This window comes from Falco cherrug, chromosome 1 (assembly GCF_023634085.1).
Source record: "Falco cherrug isolate bFalChe1 chromosome 1, bFalChe1.pri, whole genome shotgun sequence".
Lineage (NCBI taxonomy): Eukaryota > Metazoa > Chordata > Aves > Falconiformes > Falconidae > Falco > Falco cherrug.
Genome location: NC_073697.1, coordinates 111,737,227 through 111,755,653, shown reverse-complemented (window position 1 = coordinate 111,755,653; position 18,427 = coordinate 111,737,227). Strand labels below are relative to the sequence as shown.

Sequence of the window (18,427 nt, the reverse complement as noted above, 5' to 3'; positions counted from 1 at the left end):
TTCAGCCTCTGCTCTTGGCCACGGCTGAGGGCAGTGGCTCAGTCAGTGCCGCACTCGCTGGCCTTTCTGGGTGGCAAACACGTACGGCGTGTGTGGAAATGCAGTTTCCTTTGGAAATACAAATACAGGGGCGAACGTGGAGCTCCTGTGAAACAGGGGTTTGTACACAGGCCACATCTCCTGCTCCCCTTGTGCAGGCTGTGGTGCTGCTGCGTGCGGGTGCCTCAGCAGAACCACAGCCGGGCAGCCGGAGACCTAATCCCACCGTAGCCGCACTGCCCTGGCAGTGCCACCCTTTGCTGGGACAGGGGCCATGAAGAGCCAGGACACAGGACTTTCTGCATGCAGCAAGGCGAGAAAGCCAAGCTCAGAGTGATGCTGCCGCTGCCAGAGCGGTGTTAACCACACACGGCCACAGTGCCCTTACGGCTGCCTTTATTTCTTGTCTAACCCCAGACTCCCCATGCAAGCTACCTGGTTTCTGCTGTGCTCAGTGACATAAAATGCCCAGTTCCCTTTGACTGCTGGTTAGAACTACACCAAGTAACCCCCAAAGTACTAAAAACGTTGGATGAGTACCTGTTCCTCCTGCCTGCAGTTCCTGTGCAACTTGCACAGGCTGGCTAAGCTTCGTGAGCCAAATGCTTTGCTAGACTTGAACAGATCTAATTTTGATAATTTCTATGTCTTAAACTGGAGGTCTCAGGCAAAGCTGCTTTCAGAGAGAGCTGGGGAGGGCACCAAACCGCAGAGTGAAGCTCCTGTGGTTTCCGTGTCCTGTCTCTGACTCCGTAGGGTGTCTCTTCCATCATTTCCACCATCCGTGTGTGCTGTAGCAGATGCAGTTCCGCAGCATCTGCAAGGGGCAGATGTGGGGGCTCTTGGCAGCCTCTGGAGGGCTGCTGGGGGGGCTCGGGGCACGCTCCAGAGCCCCTGCCCCCCCTGCATCTGCCCTGGGTCCAGGTGGGCTGTTTCAGCCTCCGTGCGTGTCCCAGCAGGTCTGCCACCAGCACATTAAGCGGCGTGAAGGGCCCCCAAGCGAGCACCGCCCTTGTGCTGCTCATTCAGCTCGTGCAAGCGCCCACCGCCTCGGCCAGGCTCCCTTACAGCCCCCGTGTCAGCCCCCACCCCGGCCTGACGGGGACCTGTCGGACGCGTGGTGTGAGTGCCGGGGCTGCCGTCACTGAACTCTTGCCTCTTTCCAGCCTGATCCAGGCCAATCCAGAGGTTGCCATGGATTCCATAGTGCACATGACCCAGCATATATCACCCACCCAGCGAGCTGAGATCGTGCGGATCCTCTCCACAATGGACTCGCCTTCTTCAACGTAAGAGCATTGATTCCCCCCACTCCCCCTGCCCGGTACAGTGGAGGGAAAAAAAAAAAGCAGCTCAGAATTGCCCTTTGTCTGCTCGACTGTGACCACTGTACTGAGACGGGGAGGCTCAGGGAAATGCTGGAAGAGTGACATTTTTATTTTTCAAATCAGACTGACCAGAGGAAGTGTTTTCTTTGGCCAGGGACACAAGGAAAATGTATAAACACAAGCGCCTGCGGAATTGAGTTACAGCTGTCTAACTGTACCTTATTTATTTAACAAAGCGTGACTGGACCAATGCATCAGTTCGCTGTTGGGCTGCCACCCGAAAGCACTACAGCCAGGCAATGAAGGGCGCTCCGGCACCCTGAGGGCTTGGCACAGCAAAGCAGGGGCTCGTTTCAGTGACACCCCTGCGCCCTGCCTGCTTCTCTTTCGACACCTGCAGCGGCAGCTTTGTGCTGACAAGTGCCAATGTTTCCCCCTGCGAGAGCCCTGCTGCAGCCGAGGATGGGCTCTGCCTCCCAGCACCAGGTGGGAGCCCAGCATCCTCCTGCCTGGCAGCCTGTGGGTGAGTGGAGCCCACCACCGAGCCAGCCCGCTCGTCTGTCAGCCAGCGCTGACCGCTGTTGCAAACGTCTTGTTACTTAGTAGTAGAGGAAAAAGAGCACTGACAGTGGTGCGGGCAGGCAGGCTGCGGGGAAGGCTTCCCGGGACTGCGAAGGTGGTGGGGCAGGATGCTGGAGCCTGAGTCTCCACTGGCTTTGCCTTGGTGCCCAGTTCCTTTAGAACTGGTCAGTAACTTGTGTGCAAGGCCCCAGCAGGAGGCCTAGAAGGAGACCTGTGAAAGAGGAGACCAAAAGGTGGCTGTGGAGCCTTTCTGCTCTTCCTTCCCTGCTTGTTTTGAGGGTGACAGGCATGGTCAGCCCCACTGTCACATGCCGAATTGTGGCATCTTTTAGGTTGGAAAAGACGTTTAAGATCATCAAAGCCAAATTAACCCAGGACTGCCAAGCCCACCACTGCGCCACATCCACATGGCTTTTAAACACCTCCCCAGGATGGTGACCCCACCGTGTCCCCTGTGCCTGTACTTGGCCCCCCCTTCAGTGAAGAAATGTTTCCCCAAACCTCCCCCGGTGCAACCTGAGGCCGTTTCCTCTTGTCCTGTCGCTTGTCCCCTGGGAGAAGAGATGGGCACCCCCCTGCCCACAGCCCCCCGTCAGGCAGCTGCAGAGAGCGTATGGTCTTCATGCAAGTGCTGGTCCCTTTCATACGAGTAGGTAGCTGAAGCAGAAGCAGCCAGAGCCTGCCAAGGTAAGGGAGGGAAAGGACAAAGCAAACATCCCAGTGGGTTAGAACGTGAAAGGACATCCCTGTCCAATGCAGCTGAGCGAAGTTTTTCTCCGTTGCCCACCTCTGCCGCGGAGCTGGCTCCAGCAGCTGGGGAGGGGCTGCTGTTACCGTGCAGGAAGGTGGCAATATAAGAAAAGTTATTTCTGGTGCTCCCAGCCCAGCGGTCACCCTGCAGGCGGTCAGGAAGAGCTGGCTCCGGGGCAGGTAAGTGCAGCGCCAGCACTGAGCCAGGCTCCGGGCCCGAGGTGGGGCAGGGGCGTAGGTCGCCGCAGGCTGCCCCCAGCCTGGCTGCCCGATTTCTACACTTCTTTTATTTCCATGGGTATCCTGAATGAAATACCAGAGAGGGTGGAGCTCTGGAGGGAAGCACAGTCAGCCCCTAATACATAGATACTGTTATGGAACCTGCTTGGGGTCGTACTGGAGAGTTTACACCAATAATTGTCTTAAAGGTATTTCAGATGTTACAATTCCTCTTTTAGTACAGCACGAATCGGAAGGGACGTTTTTATGAGGATGAATTAATGATGACGCCAGTGCCTCACACCTGTACTGTCTCCTTCTGAAGCGCAGTGCAGCCGGAGGTGCAGCACTGGGGTCACTGCTCTCCTCCCCAGCGGCACGTGCAGCAGTGGTGCAGCCCTGCCCCGTGGAGCTCTCTCATCTGAAGGACTGGCTTTTTCTTAATAGTTAAGAACCCTAATTTGATCTAAAAGACCTTTTTTCCCTACCAGAGCCCCCTGAACAACCCCCAAAGATGTTTTTATGCCCATGTGGCCTGCAGCAGGACACACAGGACAGAGAATGTGTCAGCCAGGCAGGACTGCTGGGAGGCATCGCGGCACAGGTGACATGTTGGGCTCCTCCTCTGCTGTCACCAGTATTTCCTATATGGTGGTGTCACAAGTCAGTCCCTTATCCAGGACATCCGCAGGTGTTACGGGAAACGTCCCAGTGCCCACGGGTCTGTCCTTCTGCCTGGGGGGGGAACTGTCGCTGCCGAGAGCAAACCCCTCTGGTCAGTGTTACAGGCGCTGGGTCAGGCTCCACTTCATACTGGGGTAAAGGAGCTCCAAAAACCAGCCGCTGGGTAACAGCCGTGCTGGCCTGGGGTCCCAGTGCGGCTCGAGCCCTGGGGAGCCCCGCAGAGGGCCGGGCCTGCAGGAACGCCTGGCACCGGCACCGGCTGATGTCCCAGCCCTTCCCCCCAGCCCCGGCGCCGCAGGCGTGTGGGTCTGTTGCCCAGCGGGGCAGGGGTGGTGCAGAAACTGCCCTCGGTACACACAGTTCTCGCTGGTGCTGAAGTATTTCACTTACCTCAATTTCTTTTAATAAAAAGAATGAATTACAGCTCTGTTGTGGGGAGTGGAAATCTGTCACCCCTTGTCCCGAGCACCCCTTGGGGAGCGCTGCTTTTCCTTAAGGCCAGAAGAAGGAGTTTTTGTGGCATCGCTTGAATGAGGGCCGGTGGCTGCCGGGAGGATGGAGCCGAAGGCCCCCGTGTGCCCTCACCGGAGCTGCTTGAGCCCATCACAGCCTGCTCCTGCCCGTGGTCAGGCTCAGGGAATTTTGTAATAAACTTCCTGAGCTGCGACCTGACAGGGCACAGCCCATCCCGACACCTCGCCCAGCCAGAGGAAAGCAGTCTGTGTACAAACTGCGCACAAGTACTCGCTGTTCGCCAAGTTTCCTCGTGCCCACCCTGTGTCCTAGGCGGCAGGAGGGGCCGGCCGGCCGGCGCTAAGCTGGGGCAGAAGGACCAGCTCCTCGTCCCTTCGCAGGCTCCGGTCTCTGCCCAATGCTCCGGGTGTAACTCCCACCCATGGCTGCCATCCCGGAGAGCTGGCAGCAGGTCCTGTTCCTCTGGCACAGATGTATTGTTGTCGTTCAGTCATTGCAGCACCTGAATCAAACAGAAAGGGAAAAACCCAGCCCCAGCGACTGCCTCCGAGGGTGGTGGGAGAACGTCCCTGCCCCCTCTCCCTGGAGCGTAGGCAGCGACCTGCTTGGCAGGAGCCCACTGGGAAGGAGGAACTGCCAGGACCCTTGGGTGAAGGGTGTCCCCTGCCAACCTGGGAGCTCGGGAAACACAAACACCTTTCAGGAGTTCCCCACGTTAATAGTGCAACACCTGAAACGGGGGCGCGTTGGCAAACACAATGCCAGCAGTTATTTTTCACGTATTTCTCAAACCAGAATCCTGACAGTTAAAAACTGGGGGGTGGGGGGATGGACCCTACTGAACTCCAGAAATGCATTTAAAACTCTTTAGCCTAAAATATCTACATATTAAAATGCCAAGAAAAGAAGTACCAAAGCTGTAAGCTCTCAAAAGCCCAAGATCAAAGTGCCATCATCTTTTAATGTAAACCTTTTGTTGCATCAACAGTCTTAAGAGGGATGAGAGACATCAAAATAAAAACTGAGACAAACTGTGGCTTTGTAGCTGTTTTTTGTTTTAGTCTCTTCTCTCAATTTGGGCCATGAAATAGGTCAGCTCCATTACTGATCAGCCTTCCCACAAATATTTAAAACAAATTGAATTGCACACCCAATACCCATCACAATTACGCCAGGCACAATAACTAAATTAGCAATTCAACAAAATAATTGGAAATGCGATTCTCTCTATTCCACAGCCTCCCTCAGGGGTTTGGCCGATCTATGGGGGGAAAACTCTGCTTTACTAATTCTGCAGCTAATTAGAGACACACTTGTAAATGAAGTTGTTTGTCTGAAAGTTGAAATTCTTTGCTATTGTGGGACTGGGGGGGGGGGAGAGGATTATCACAACCCCCTGCCCCTCCCGCATCGCACACGTAATTCCCCAGTACACCTTCTAGTTGCTGTGCAATGGTTCGCAAAGGTATAATGCCCATTTGTGTAGGTACTAATTAGCAGCTGTATCATGAATTAATAAAGAATTAATATTCTACTGGGGTGGGGGAAATATCTCACTTGCTGTTAATTGGCAGCATTAGGAAAACTTAGTACAAATCATCCTGGTTATCTGTGCCCTTATTAAACAGCACTCAGAGCTGCTGACCGTGCCACGATGCCGGGCACGCTCGTGCTGGACCTGCCCAGCAGGGATGGGGACGGGGATGGGGACGGAACTGGGTGAGCAGAGCCTGCCCCAGTTCAACCAGACTGGGGATGCTGGTGTGTAATGCACAGTGCAGCCCCTTCCCTGGCCGTCCTGCGTCGCAGGGGGCTGCGAGGTGCCCATGGCCACGGCTGCGCGCGAGGGCAGAGCTGCCAGACGGGCACGTCCCCGCTGGAGCCTCTCCGGGCGGTGGCTCTGATGAGCTGTTACTGGGGGATTACACAGGCTGCACTTTCTCCTGCAGCATATTCAAATCCAGGCGAGGGACCATTTTCATGCCAGGAATAAAGCGCTGCCCTTACCAGCAAGGTCAGCAGATGAAACGGGGCCTCATAAGCTGACGCTGCCGGCCCAGGTTCTCCCCGTGTATCACACTACCCAGGTGGTGGCGGGGGGATGGCAGGGAGAAAAGCCTGCTTAAACACTGATAAGTAAATTTAAAAGCATGCTTAGTAGGGCTTTGACTCTTATCTCTTCAAACAATACAAACGAGAAGTTATCACATTTAAAGTGTTTCATATTACCCTTTTAACATTACATCCAGCTCTCTCTCAAAAAAAAAAGGGGGGGGGTGGGGGAGGGGAGAGAATCGAGTGCCCTGGGTGCTACAACTTTAAAGGACACAGAAGTCACACTGGAAAGGGGTGGCAGCATGTGCCACAGCCACAACGAGAGGCCAGCCAACTTGCCAGCACAGCACACCCCAAAGCAGGGAAGGGCCACGGTGCTCTCTGCTAGACAGCCTTAATGCTCGCGCCGACAGTGCGAGCAGCATGAAGCCATTCCACCGGCAGAAATTTTGGAAGCAGCTAATTTACTCCCCTTGATGCCTTTCAGAATTGTGGTTCTTAAACCATGAGATTTTAATGCTGCTGAAGACCACACAGCTTTGCTGCCGCCCAGAAAGTAAGCGGAGGGGACGCACGCCTTGGCTCTCGGCGGGAGGCCCGTGCCAATACAGCAAGGTGGAAGGTGCCACCATGTTGTGCCAGTTCCTGCCTGTTGCTGGGGAGCCGGAATTCACAGCGGGGAGGGGACAGAACGTGACATTGCCAGGGTTTGCCATGGGAGATGGTTACATCCTGAGGACCACAACAGCTGGGAGGCCCGTGGGGGTGGCCCGCTGCACTGGAGCAGCCCACTGACAAGCATCACACAACTAAACCAATCGGCTCGCTAATGAACACAGGGTCGTTCAACATACCTGGTACAGATGTGTCAAAACCCAGCCCTTCCCCGCGGCCAGGGATCCTCCGGGCCCTTCTCCCACAGCTCCCCAGTGGTGCTTTGCCTGTGCCTCTCGCAGCTTGCGTGAGCTTCATGGGAGGGATGAGCATCGCTGCTGGGCTCCTTGCTGTACGTAAGGTCATCAGTGGGATCCTGAAATAGAAAAGGTAGCAGAGAGGAGTCAACAGTGACATTTAGTGTGTTTCTGCCTGGCAAACTTTGACCAGAGAGCTGCGAGCTGGAGGGGGACAGGAGAAATCAATGCACTTCCCTGAGAACTGCTTTGCTGCAAGCGAGTATAAAGATTTATTCATCCATGATATGTATGTTTTCCACACAAAGTCAATACTCACCTTGGCACTTATTTTATAAAGCCAAGAAAAATGCTACATTCTTCCACAGGGCAGGGAGCCTGCCCTCCGCGGCCGCCTCTCCCCGCATCAACTGAGAGGGCCAAGGACCAGCACCAGTGAGGAAAGGAAAAAGAAAATCTGTGACGGCTTCATGGTGCCGGCAGCTCCTGGCACAGGCAAAAACCCAGGTAGTGCTCGGGCACACTGGTCGGAGGCGCTGGGTCCAACGACATTGTCACACTTTTTCTTCCCTGCTTTACAAAAAAAAAAAAAAAAAAAAATCAGAGGCCCCAGAGTAGCGCACAGCCCCCCTGCCCAAAGGAGTATTTCTGTGCCTGGTGACTGGCCCCTCACGCTGCACAGCTGGCCCCGCGCTGCTCTGTGCAGGGGTGGTGGCACCCAGCCACAGGTGCGCTTCTTTTTCTGCTTTTAAACCCAGGGATTTTTTTTCACACACCAACCGCTGTTGAGGCCAAGTCTCTGCAGCCGAGCCAGCTCTCCCTTGCTGTGGCAGACTCTGTGCTCCACACAGTGTTGAAGGTGTTGGGAAGGTATTTACTGGAAGCAGGTGACCAGAAGGGAGACTTAAATCTGTACTGGTGGAGCACAAAAATGATTAATTTCAGATCTGCAAACAGCTCTAGGGACACAGTGAAGCACAACACCACAGCTACAAAGTCTTCTAAAGGAAAAGAAGGATAAAACTGTGTTACAACACGCACCGTTTCAAGCAGAGGCAGGACCAGGGAGCAGCACGGCAGGTGCAGAGGGAAAGGGGCCATCGCCGGTGGGACTGTCTGCTCCTGCATGCTGGGCCTCGCCTGCTGGGACGCACGGGTCCTGGAGTGGGCTTCTCTCCCTGTGATCTAACCTGTCACATACTTAAAAACAGAGTATTTTTATTTAAGCTTAATAAGAAAAAAATTACTAAAAAAACGTAAGGTCTAGTTGCCCACTGAAGCTGGTAGGCTGCAACTTACATGCAAGGGAAAAAACAACCAAAAAAACCCCCTTTGGCTTACTATGAAGTTCAGAAATGGGGATTTTCAGTGGTTGAACAAAAATGTCAGTACTATTGCAAACCTTAACATTTTTGTGACATGCGATGGGTGTCACCAAGACACCCCCAGGCTCAGTCGCAGCTGCCCTGTGCCCGTGGGAAGCAGCTCAGTGGTGACAAGCCCACAGCACCCCACACGCCACGAGTGGGCCCTGGGGAGGGGGTCTCCTCTCACCAGCACCCCGACAGCTGTGAAATCGCTGTACCAAGTCTGACCAGGTCTGCAGCCCCTGGTACGTCAGCTCCAGCTGCACAAGAAATTTCCAGGCCCATCCTGCAGCGCTCCTGCCTCTCCGGCTTTAAAACTCCCCGCGTTTTGGCTGCTCGCTGCCTGCTCTGCTGCTGCTGGTGCAGCTCCGGCTCTGTGCAAAGAGACGTCAGGTCAGTAACACCGGTGGGGCTCAGAGAGGCCGTGGCTGCCGGCACCTTTGCTGTGCTCACCACACGTGGACAATCAGGTTACAAAGCATTTTAATTAGATCGCGCAAAACACAAACCAAAGCCAGCGCCCTGCGCGTAGTCACAAGCAATGGGCATCGTATACACGTATATACGCACATATTACTTACACAAGATAACCTCCATTTCAGATTGATCACAGCAGGCTAACAAATTCCCCTTACGGGGATTTAACTTCCACCTTCTGACCTTTGGATGCAAAAACCCCACAAAACCCCCAAGTGAGCCATCTCCTCTGGCCAGTTTTACATTTGTGCTCGCATCCTTCATCTGCGTGTCATGGTGATGGTGCAGACAGGACGGCTCAGTCATGATCAGCAGAAATAATTAAGTGTACAGGATCAATGCTGGACTGAAAAATTCACCAATATCATCTAATTGCAGAAATATCCCCAGACGTACCCCCGTGCTGTGCTCATCGCCAGTCAGCAAATGTCCCTGTGTGCAGGGAGCGCTCATTCAGAAACGGGAGCGTGAACTGGGAGCTCTGGCTGGCTGCAAGGGAGAGCACCTTTTCTCTGTTTTAAGGCCATGTTAATTATGTAAATGACATTTAAATCCTCTTGACTCGGTGAAAAATAAAGTCACACATTCCAGATATGCAGCCGACGACCAGAACAGCATGCTTAAACACTCCCCTCCCCTCCCCGCCCCCATCCCCAATCCCCCAAATAAAAATCTCTAAGGATTTAATACAAACGTGGGTGACCTGATTGCAGGGGGGGCTGGTGGTCCCTGCTGGTCTGAATTGCGTGTCCCTCCCCCCGGGTAGAACGCCGTGCCCATGCTGAGCAGATTGCAAAATCAAGGTCAGGAATTTAAAGAGAATAGTTAAAAATGGATTGTCTTTGGCAGGAAGCAGGGTCCGTTTTAAAGCTAGTGAGGAGGGCGTTCAGCCAAGCTAAATGTCTGCCCCCCACTCTTCCTTCTGAGCCGCTGTGATTTAGCAGGAACCACATTTAATGTCCCCAGTGAGGTTTTTAGCAGCTGGAGGGACCTTGCTCTGGGTGCTCCCGGGCAGCTTTAGTGACCACACGAAGGCAGGGCTGGCCAGAGGAGATGCCACGAGACAGGGCAGCGTCCGGTGTGGTCCGTCCTGGTGCCAAGGCCTGGTGCTAATTCTGCTCGGGTTCTTCGGGACTCATGATTTTTCCAAACAGTGAACGATAAAGCTCCGTCCTGGGGAAAAGAGGAAGGAGGAGAGGGAAAAGTTACTTTTCAAGGTCAAAATGTAAGCAAGAGTCTACCAGCAAAACCATCCACTCCTTAAAATGAAAAGGCCTTGTATAATTAAAAATGCATTCAACAGTCTTTACTAATAAATACAAGCAAAGGGAAGAACTTGCGTAAGACCAATCACACTCGGTACAGAAATATGTAAATATTTCAGTGTGGCTGGATACCATATCTCTGGAGAATGAGGTTTTCTATAAGTTTGCCCTTTATAGACAGGCTCTTCAAGTAAGAAAACAAGATTGAATATTTTAATAGGATGTATGAGACCATGAAGAGGATTCAATCAGACAGTCTACGTGGGACTATAATTTAGTTTTCATACATTTTCTTGGACTTGACGGTACTTGAAAAACAATGAAAATGACCCAGCAACAAGATTCCAATTAATATCACATATGCAGCAATTCTGATAACAGGAGCAAGTTTCCCTTATGGAAAAAAAATTTAAAAAAAGTGGGCTGATGTTATTTATCTTTAATTTTAGAACCACAGTAACCTGAGAAGAGAGATGGGAGAGAGCATTTTTATGAATCACACCTTTCTTAAAATCAAGGAAAAAGCGTCAGGAGAGCCTTGTTTTCTAAAGCAGCAGCCTGTAAGGGGTATGTAAGGGGATGTAAGGGGATGACACGCACAGGGCGCAGTGTTGGTTCCACAGAGGACGGATTTTTCCTTCAGAGCACACCAACATCCACCAGGGTCATCACAGCAATAACCAAAGGAGCCCATCGCTGTGGGCCAGCACCTGGGAAAGCAGCAGAAGCCAGGCCAGAAGAACTGTCAGGACAGGCAGAGAAAATAAGACTTCTCCACCGCTCAAGAAGGAGTAGAGCACAGCTTCAAGGGGTGAGTCGCAGAGCTGACAGAGACACTGCGGGTTTGGCTGCCTCCTCGATTATGACCACAACAGGGACCACTCTCACTAGAGGCTCCTTTGGCGCCTCGCTCCCTCACAGATCAATAAAAGACGGCAACTGGTTTGAAAGCTGTCTGCCTCTTGCAGACGCTTCCACTGGAGAACGTTACCCGTCAGCCTTGTGAAAGAAGGAACTTGTAAGTTTTGAACAGTGATGGCACAAAACTGCCAGCCATTAATCCCAGGAAGACAAGGAACAAAGTACACGTTCGGGCAATGCAGGAGGATGGACAGATGTGCACGGACCACCGAGACAAGAAACCACTCTAATTCGCAGGGCCACATCACTTAAATTAATTTTCATTTAGAAGCTAATTAACCAATCAGCTGCTCTACCCTCAGAAAATGAGTCTGTGGTGAGGGATACGTCTCCTCACCTAACAAAATGGTCGACACCGTGTTTTGTGTGCAAAGCTCAGCCAAGGCTATGAAAACGCAACTGGAGTTTCTGTGCTACATCGGGAGCGTGCAGGCAGGTTTCTGCAAGTGTAACGCAAATGCAAAATCGAAACAGATCTGCTACATGAAAAGTTGAAAACTTCGTGCACTTGAAAGGAAAAGAAGAGGGAGAGGAATGCCTTAGCCCAGCCTACAACATTTTCCATCTTCCCTGACTGTTAACTGATAAACCTAACTCGTTTTTGCTGTTTCAACTGAGAAATCAGACAGCAAGCAGCGCTACTGCCAACAAGGACGTTGCGACTTTAAGGCTCCGTTAAATGATCAGAAGGAAAATGCAGAATGATGCTATTTAATCATGGCCCTCCAGCCTTGCTTTGCCAGCTCAGCTCAGACCCCATCATTACACTGAGCAAACGTTTCCACTTGTCCTGCAATCTCGATGAAATTCCCGGGCAGCGCGCAGCAGCTCCAGTCCACAGCGGGGCTCACGTGTTGGGAGCAGAGAGGGAAATGCTGAAACTGGTGTTTTGATAGAAGATCATTTCACACTCAGGTGGGCAAAGCTGACAAACACTTGCAGTTTGCTCCTGTCAGAGGAGGCTGAGTGGTTTGGGTACTTTCAACATCTCGATTTCATTCTTTCTCCCCTCCCACTGGAAAATGCTGTGGCTTGGGAGGATCCACTGCTTCCACTGCCCTCGGCCAACGTTAACGGCCCAGTGCGGGGCTATTCCTCGTCCTGGCTATAAACCCCACACTCTCCTCTGGCTACTGAGTCACTTGGGCAACACAAAAAACCTGGGCTGAAGGAATCCTGTTTGGAGCCCGTGTAAGCGCTGCTAGGGGCGTGAATCCACTCCCAGGCAGACGCCGTTCAGCCTGACCACTGCTCGCACCCGCAGCAAACCTCACGCAGGTCTGTTCCTTCTCCTCTTCCACACCCCAGGGCCAGCGGGTGACAGAAACTGCTTTTATTGTGCCCACACGTCTCACTCAGGCTCCACTCACTGCTTAGCCAAACACCGCAAAGGCATTTTGCAAAATACCAAGTCCCAAACATCACCTGCACTGCACACAGGGGCTCCCATCTGTGTTTCCCTGCACACGCCCCTCTCCTCTCATACATTCACTTTTGTACAGTCCCCCGTAAGGAAGTTCAAATAATAATGCGCACCTCCTGGGAAGCCCCACAGAAACCAGCCAAAGACAGCAAGAGTTTCTGTGCCTTCCCGGCGAGCAGGCAAACGCCCAGCGTAATGTTTCTTTGCAGCCTGCCTTGGCCTTTCCCACTGGTGGAGAGTCAGTCTCCCGAGGGTTCTGTCTTCATTTTTGTTTTTTGGTAGTCGTCTGATGGATACAAGAGTTCAGGGATCAATGCTGAATTTGCTCCAATCCTACAGATTTTAAATAAACAGCCATTTTTCAAGCAAGCAGGGCCCAGGGAGACTTCAAGCGAGAATTTGTCTTCACTGGCAGAGAAATGTTGCCAGAACCAACAGACTCCTGACGTTCGCACCCCAGGTTTCAGGGCTGCAAAGAGGGGTTGCACCCATGGCTGCAGGCAGGAAGGCCCTGCAGCACCCCACCCAGCACCCAGCTCAGCACCCTCACGGCTTGATCCTTCTGGGCATGATGCTGGCAACCTCTGCAGAAGTAACAATTCAAATGGAGCTGTTTGACCAATAACACAGCAAGGGTAGAGACCCTGGCAGAGAGTGACAGGAGAAGGAAGGAAATCAGGTAACCCCACCAACCCTGAAACAGAACAAATATTTCACCCTGCAAAAAAAAAACCCACCTTTTTTTTCCTCTTCTCATCATCCAGGCTACCTTTCTTCTACAGCATCTCCCCTCAGCAGGATTTAACCATGCAGAGAGTAAAACTCATCAATCCTCCAGGTTTAACCTTGTCTCTGTTTCAATTCACCAGGGTAAGTGTGGATTTTAATACTTTCAGCCCCCTTAAGGCTATGCATAATGAACTTGGATTTTGGTTAAAAAATATAAAATTTCTCTCCTCCACCCACAGATATTAAACATCAGACTTGAGCCACTGAGTTGAAACAACCCACCCCACTGCAAGTCCGCTACCTCCCGATGAAGGAAAGGTGACTTTAGCACAAAGAGGTACTGGTCTTAGCAATGTGCTGAGGAATAACCTATGCGAGTAATTAACAGCACTTACACCTCAGGTAGAGAGTGTGAAAGAAGCAGGTCGATACAGGGGTCTTCCTTGAATTAAAATTTAACTTACCCTTTATTGCAACCTACAAAAGCAAGTAATGAGCACTAACATTTTTATTTCTTTTAAACTGTCATTTAGGCTGTAGAGGGGATAATTACCTATTTCCACTGTAGTAAGGTTTTATCACCCTTAGTGAGGCATTTTCTAATTTAATATTTTTACTATATTATCATAAAACCTGTTTCTGGAAAAAATGATCACGAACCACACAGCCATTTGCCATAAAACATGTGTGTGTAAGTACCTTGGCTTAATTATTTATGCATTTCTTCTGAGCCGGCTCCAAAGGCAGTGGATGGCACAGGTGCTCGGCGTGCCAGGAGCACTGTGCCCAGGCGCTCACCCCTTCCCAGCCCCAAGGCCCACTCCACCAGCCCTCCCAGGCACCTAGAAAGTTTGCACAGCCCTTTCTTTCAACGCACCAGCAGTCTGAGACAAAAGGTATATGCGAGGGAGGCGTTTTATTTCTGCTCTCCATGCCCCTGCGCAGTTAGAAGAATCCTGTTTTCGGTGCGACGTGCAACTGGGTTGCAGCTACGCTGGCTTTGCAGGAAGAGCAAGGAAGGGCTGCCCCTGCGCCGCTCACCACCCCAGCCACGCTGCGGACCCTGAGCAGGGCATTCCTCGCACAAGCCCCAAGCCAGCAGCTCCACCGTCTTCCCATTCACGGCTTAACACTTGCACAGCCCTTGGCACAGCCACGCAATGCTCCCAGCTGTGGGGAGCCCCTGCCACGGCGCTGCGCAGACAAAGGATCCGGCTGCGCACAGAAGAGGTGCCACGGCCAGGCTCAACCCCAGCCCCACGGGCAGCCCCCACGCCATGCAGTGCAGAAGTGCTGACCGGCTCCCCGCCAAACGAAACGCTCATCTCACGTCAACAATGCTATTTTGAAAAATTAAATAAAAGTAACGGCTACTTCAAACCGTAAGCTTTGTATGCTAATCGACCGGTGGACTTCACCACCCTCCAAATCCCAGGTATTGCTACTTCACACACTTTATAGGCAAAATCCTTGCAGCAGAGTGCAAGGAAACACACACGCAGAGGGCAGGAGTGCCCTGGGTGAATATTAATAGCAACAGCACACCTGACAAATCTACGAATCATCAAAAATACAAATCATAAAAACTGTTAACAGTTCCCCAGGAATCTGCTTTGCCCATCTGCAGCAGCAATATACAAAGGAGAACACAAATACATACCTGCACACAGGAGCGGAGAACAGCTAATGCTGTATTATTCCATGTAATGACAGTCATGCTACTTCTGGGGGTTTTAACATAGTTCTGTAAACTAGCAGAACAATATTGCGGGGAAAAATTCAGTTTCTGGTGGGTTTTTTTCCAGAGCACTATTAATATGGCAATACTGCATGAGCCACTGCTGAGCTGTCTTAGTAAAAAGACAAATTCCTCTACCTTTTCCCATCTACCTTTTACTTCTCTTCGGGGGGGGGGGGGGGGGGGGGGGGGGGAAGAAAAAAAAAGTCAAATATTCCACAAGCAGTATTGAAAGAAGTAAACCTACCCCGTTCCTACTAACATCCTCCATTGGGAGCAACTGATTTTTAATTCACAGAAACTGGCGAAAGACAGAACGTGAACACCCATGAAGAAAGGGAGGAGGAAAAACACACACCTAATGAAAACTGAAGCTGGCTGTGGAACCCATGGCTGATCATTTTCTTGGAAAACTTTGTATCCTAAGAAACGTTTTGTCCAGCAGTGTGAAATTCAGATTACTAGGCGCCCAGCAAACAGAGCAGGTACTCAGCAAGATAAAATAAGCTCAAGCCCTTTATTTCCCAATTTTTAGTGGAAGGCGTTACCCTAAGGTAGCACAGGGGGTGTGGGGTTTGGCTCCGTGTTCACACACCTTCCAGCATGCATCCCCCACGCTGCTATTGCCGCAGAGACAAACCCATGCTACAGTCGCTGATGCGGAGCAGAACAGGCAGCAGCAATCATCAAAGCTGAATTAAAATACCCATGTCCTTTAAAGTGAGGGGCCTGAAACGCGGAGCAGGGCGCTGCTGGGTGCCGGTGTGCGGTGCGGTGCTGCGTGGTGCTGTGCGGGCAGCGTGGTGCTGTGCGGGAAGGCAGGCCCACGAGATGGCACTCTCACTCGCTTCCCTGCCACGGTCCAAAAGCGGAGCGCGCAACTCCGGCTATAAATTACACAGCCAGACGGCTCTCATCACCATGCCCGGCGCTTGAAGGAGATTCAGAAAGGTCTGCCGCAATTCCCTCTCGCTCAGGCAGGTCAGGATTGGGTCCTTCAAGTCTTTGCAAATGCTTTTAGCCCCACGGCTTTAAATTATGAAAGGTGACATGTGACCTCTGGTTTGTCTCATGAGACCAGGCACAAGATTTATAAATATTTCAGAAAGCTGGTTCTTGCCCTAAACAAAGGGACTCTGCACATTTAGTGAGGCTGGATCTGGGGACTGGGTGGGGAGTGGGAGGACAGCAGAGACCAGCGCTCAAAGTACCATCCCCCAAACTTAAGCCAGATGCAGGGTTCAGCCCTGCCATCTCTGTCAGCAATTCTGAACATTCACCCCCTTACACCAGCGCACAGCTGTCTGCCTACTGACCAGCCCTGAGCTCAGGACAGCATTAATGGGAGCAGAGGTGGAATCTCTCTCACCCTGATTTTGGTCCCAACAGCATTCATATTTTCATACGTGCTTCTACAGCACACACCGTAAAAGATGTGGACAAGTGGCTGGAGAAGTAGCAAAACAGAGGGACGTGCAGAAACCTCCAACTTGCTCTGCTGGCGTGCTTTCCAGCAGCTTTAATTTCCCCATGAAATTCATAAAATGTTGCCTTCTCAGTCTGTTTTTAGATGGGTATTTGAGCAGAGCAGCCGCTGTAATGCTGCATGTGAAGTGCCCTGCGCAGACGTGCACACAGGCGCACGGAGGGGACCATTCTTTGTGTACCTTAACATCCCATATTCCTAGGATGATTTCCCTCTTTCACAGCTTGCCTGTTTTATAACAGATTTGATGCAGGAGAAGACAAATTGTCTCACAAAGGAAGGACGACAAATCATCTTGCAGCTCTTAACAGGTTATTTTTTTTCCCTTTAAAAAGGAAATTTCCATAACAGAGGCGCCTGTCTTCTTACTAGGGATGTCAAACATCAAATGTTGGGACACGATGATTTCAGCCCATTGGCACTAACCAGGATCACGTACACCACTTAATACTGCCAGCTTCAAAACATACAAAAACTCCTTGTTCAAATACCAGCCCTTCTAACAATTGCGGTTAAAAGTGATACGGGATACTTAACTGCATCTACATGAGCTGACTTCTAAGGCTAAGTCAAAGGTTAGGGGGATAAAATCCACCAAACAAAATGATACACAAAGGGCAGGATGATACCAAAGCCACGATGCCCTGGGACCAACAGCCAAGCCAAGCAGGGTTAGTTTCACAGAACAACACGTTTTTCCCTGGGTTCCCAATGCAGCTCAGGTCTAAGGCTCCCCCGCGCCAAGCACTAGGTCGCTGAACGAGGCAGCTCAGGGTGAGCAGCAGGCTACACATCACCTCCCCAAGAGAGTCCACGTGTCTCCCCCGATGCATGTATCTCCACCACATCAGGGGGCTCTTCCAGAAGCTGAAGAGCCCAGGTAGGCAGCTTGCCCTCCCACCCACAGCCTCATGCCAGAAACACCAGTTCTCCCTAAAACATCAGCGCTGCACACTCTGAGAGACTGCCCCCTCCATGTTAGCGCCACTCCCTTTGTTTCCCAAAACAAAGCCGATACAAAGCAGGACAACTTTTCTTCCAGGCTGTGTCTATATAAACTTAGAATAATTCTCCCCATGCCAACACGGTCACCTGAGGTTTGTGCCACGCAGCACAGAAGCTGCTGGTTTAGTTGTTCCAGAAAGAAGGGCTTTGCTTCCTTCCCGGGTCTTCTGTCATGGTGAACATACTGGATTGACAATCACAGAGCCCAAAGTCCTCCATTAATCTGGTCTCATGGTGGTTTAATACCCAAAGTACAAAATGAGCTAAGTTAAAGGCTGGTATCTCACCAACCTTTTTTTTTTTTTTTTTTTTTTTTTTTTTTAATATTAAACTCTTATGTCATATAAGTAAATTAATCTTTTAATACCAGGATTTCCTACTACGTACCCCTCTCTGCTTGCAGCAAGACACACTGTGACAAAGCAACTGCACTAAGTCCAAGAGTGAGAATGCTGATTGGGAAAATAATACACAACACCCTGGCTGAATCCAAGGGAAATGCTCTAATCCAGACCTCACTGGCAGCTGGATAATCTGTGTCTTAATTCAGCTTCCCAGCAGGCACTGGTCTGCTCGTGCAAGACTGTGAGTGGGCTGGATGCTCTTCCACCAAGCACGACCTAAGGCCAACACAACTGTGGAGTCATGGGCTTAAGTTCTTGCACCTGACCGTGGGATTTCAGGCAGTGATCCCTGCCCTGAGCCCAGTTCCGCTGCCTTGCCAGTCTGCACTTCCAAAGTCAAACACAAAACATAATGCCACAGGTGTGGAGAGACTGTATATGTACATATGTATGTATATACAGGCATCCATGCTAAAGCAGTGGCTGCTGGAACTTGACCGTATGTTAAAAAAAAGAAAAGAAAAAAAAATGTAGAGGAACTGCACCGTGACCAGCCCCACCACACATGGGCAGCACACGGGAGCTGGACAAAGGGAGCCACCACACAGACATGCCGCCCTAGCCTGAAGC

General features: G+C 51.4%; 2 protein-coding genes and 1 long non-coding RNA gene across 11 annotated transcripts in view; 1 reads left to right on the top strand and 2 right to left on the bottom strand.

Moving 5' to 3' along the window:
- ACACA (acetyl-CoA carboxylase alpha) overlaps positions 1-4,025 on the top strand; it is a 148,108-nt gene extending 144,083 nt beyond the window's left edge. For all 9 annotated transcript variants that reach the window (XM_055720345.1, XM_055720359.1, XM_055720332.1 and 6 more), the window contains one exon: positions 1,206-4,025. In XM_055720345.1, coding sequence (XP_055576320.1) covers positions 1,206-1,332 — 127 coding nt within the window. In that variant the 3' untranslated portion in view covers positions 1,333-4,025. The remainder of the gene's footprint in view (positions 1-1,205) is intronic.
- On the bottom strand, positions 3,981-7,355 carry LOC129736778 (uncharacterized). The gene is made up of 2 exons (XR_008733845.1): positions 6,986-7,355; positions 3,981-4,578 (listed from the first exon to the last, which is right to left on the bottom strand). It is a non-coding gene; the product is annotated as an uncharacterized LOC129736778 (long non-coding RNA).
- Positions 7,356-8,875: 1,520 nt separating this feature from the next.
- Positions 8,876-18,427, bottom strand: part of AATF (apoptosis antagonizing transcription factor) — a 55,641-nt gene continuing 46,089 nt past the window's right edge. Inside the window, exon 12 of the mRNA XM_055720403.1 lies at positions 8,876-10,059. Coding sequence (XP_055576378.1) covers positions 9,996-10,059 — 64 coding nt within the window. The 3' untranslated portion in view covers positions 8,876-9,995. The remainder of the gene's footprint in view (positions 10,060-18,427) is intronic.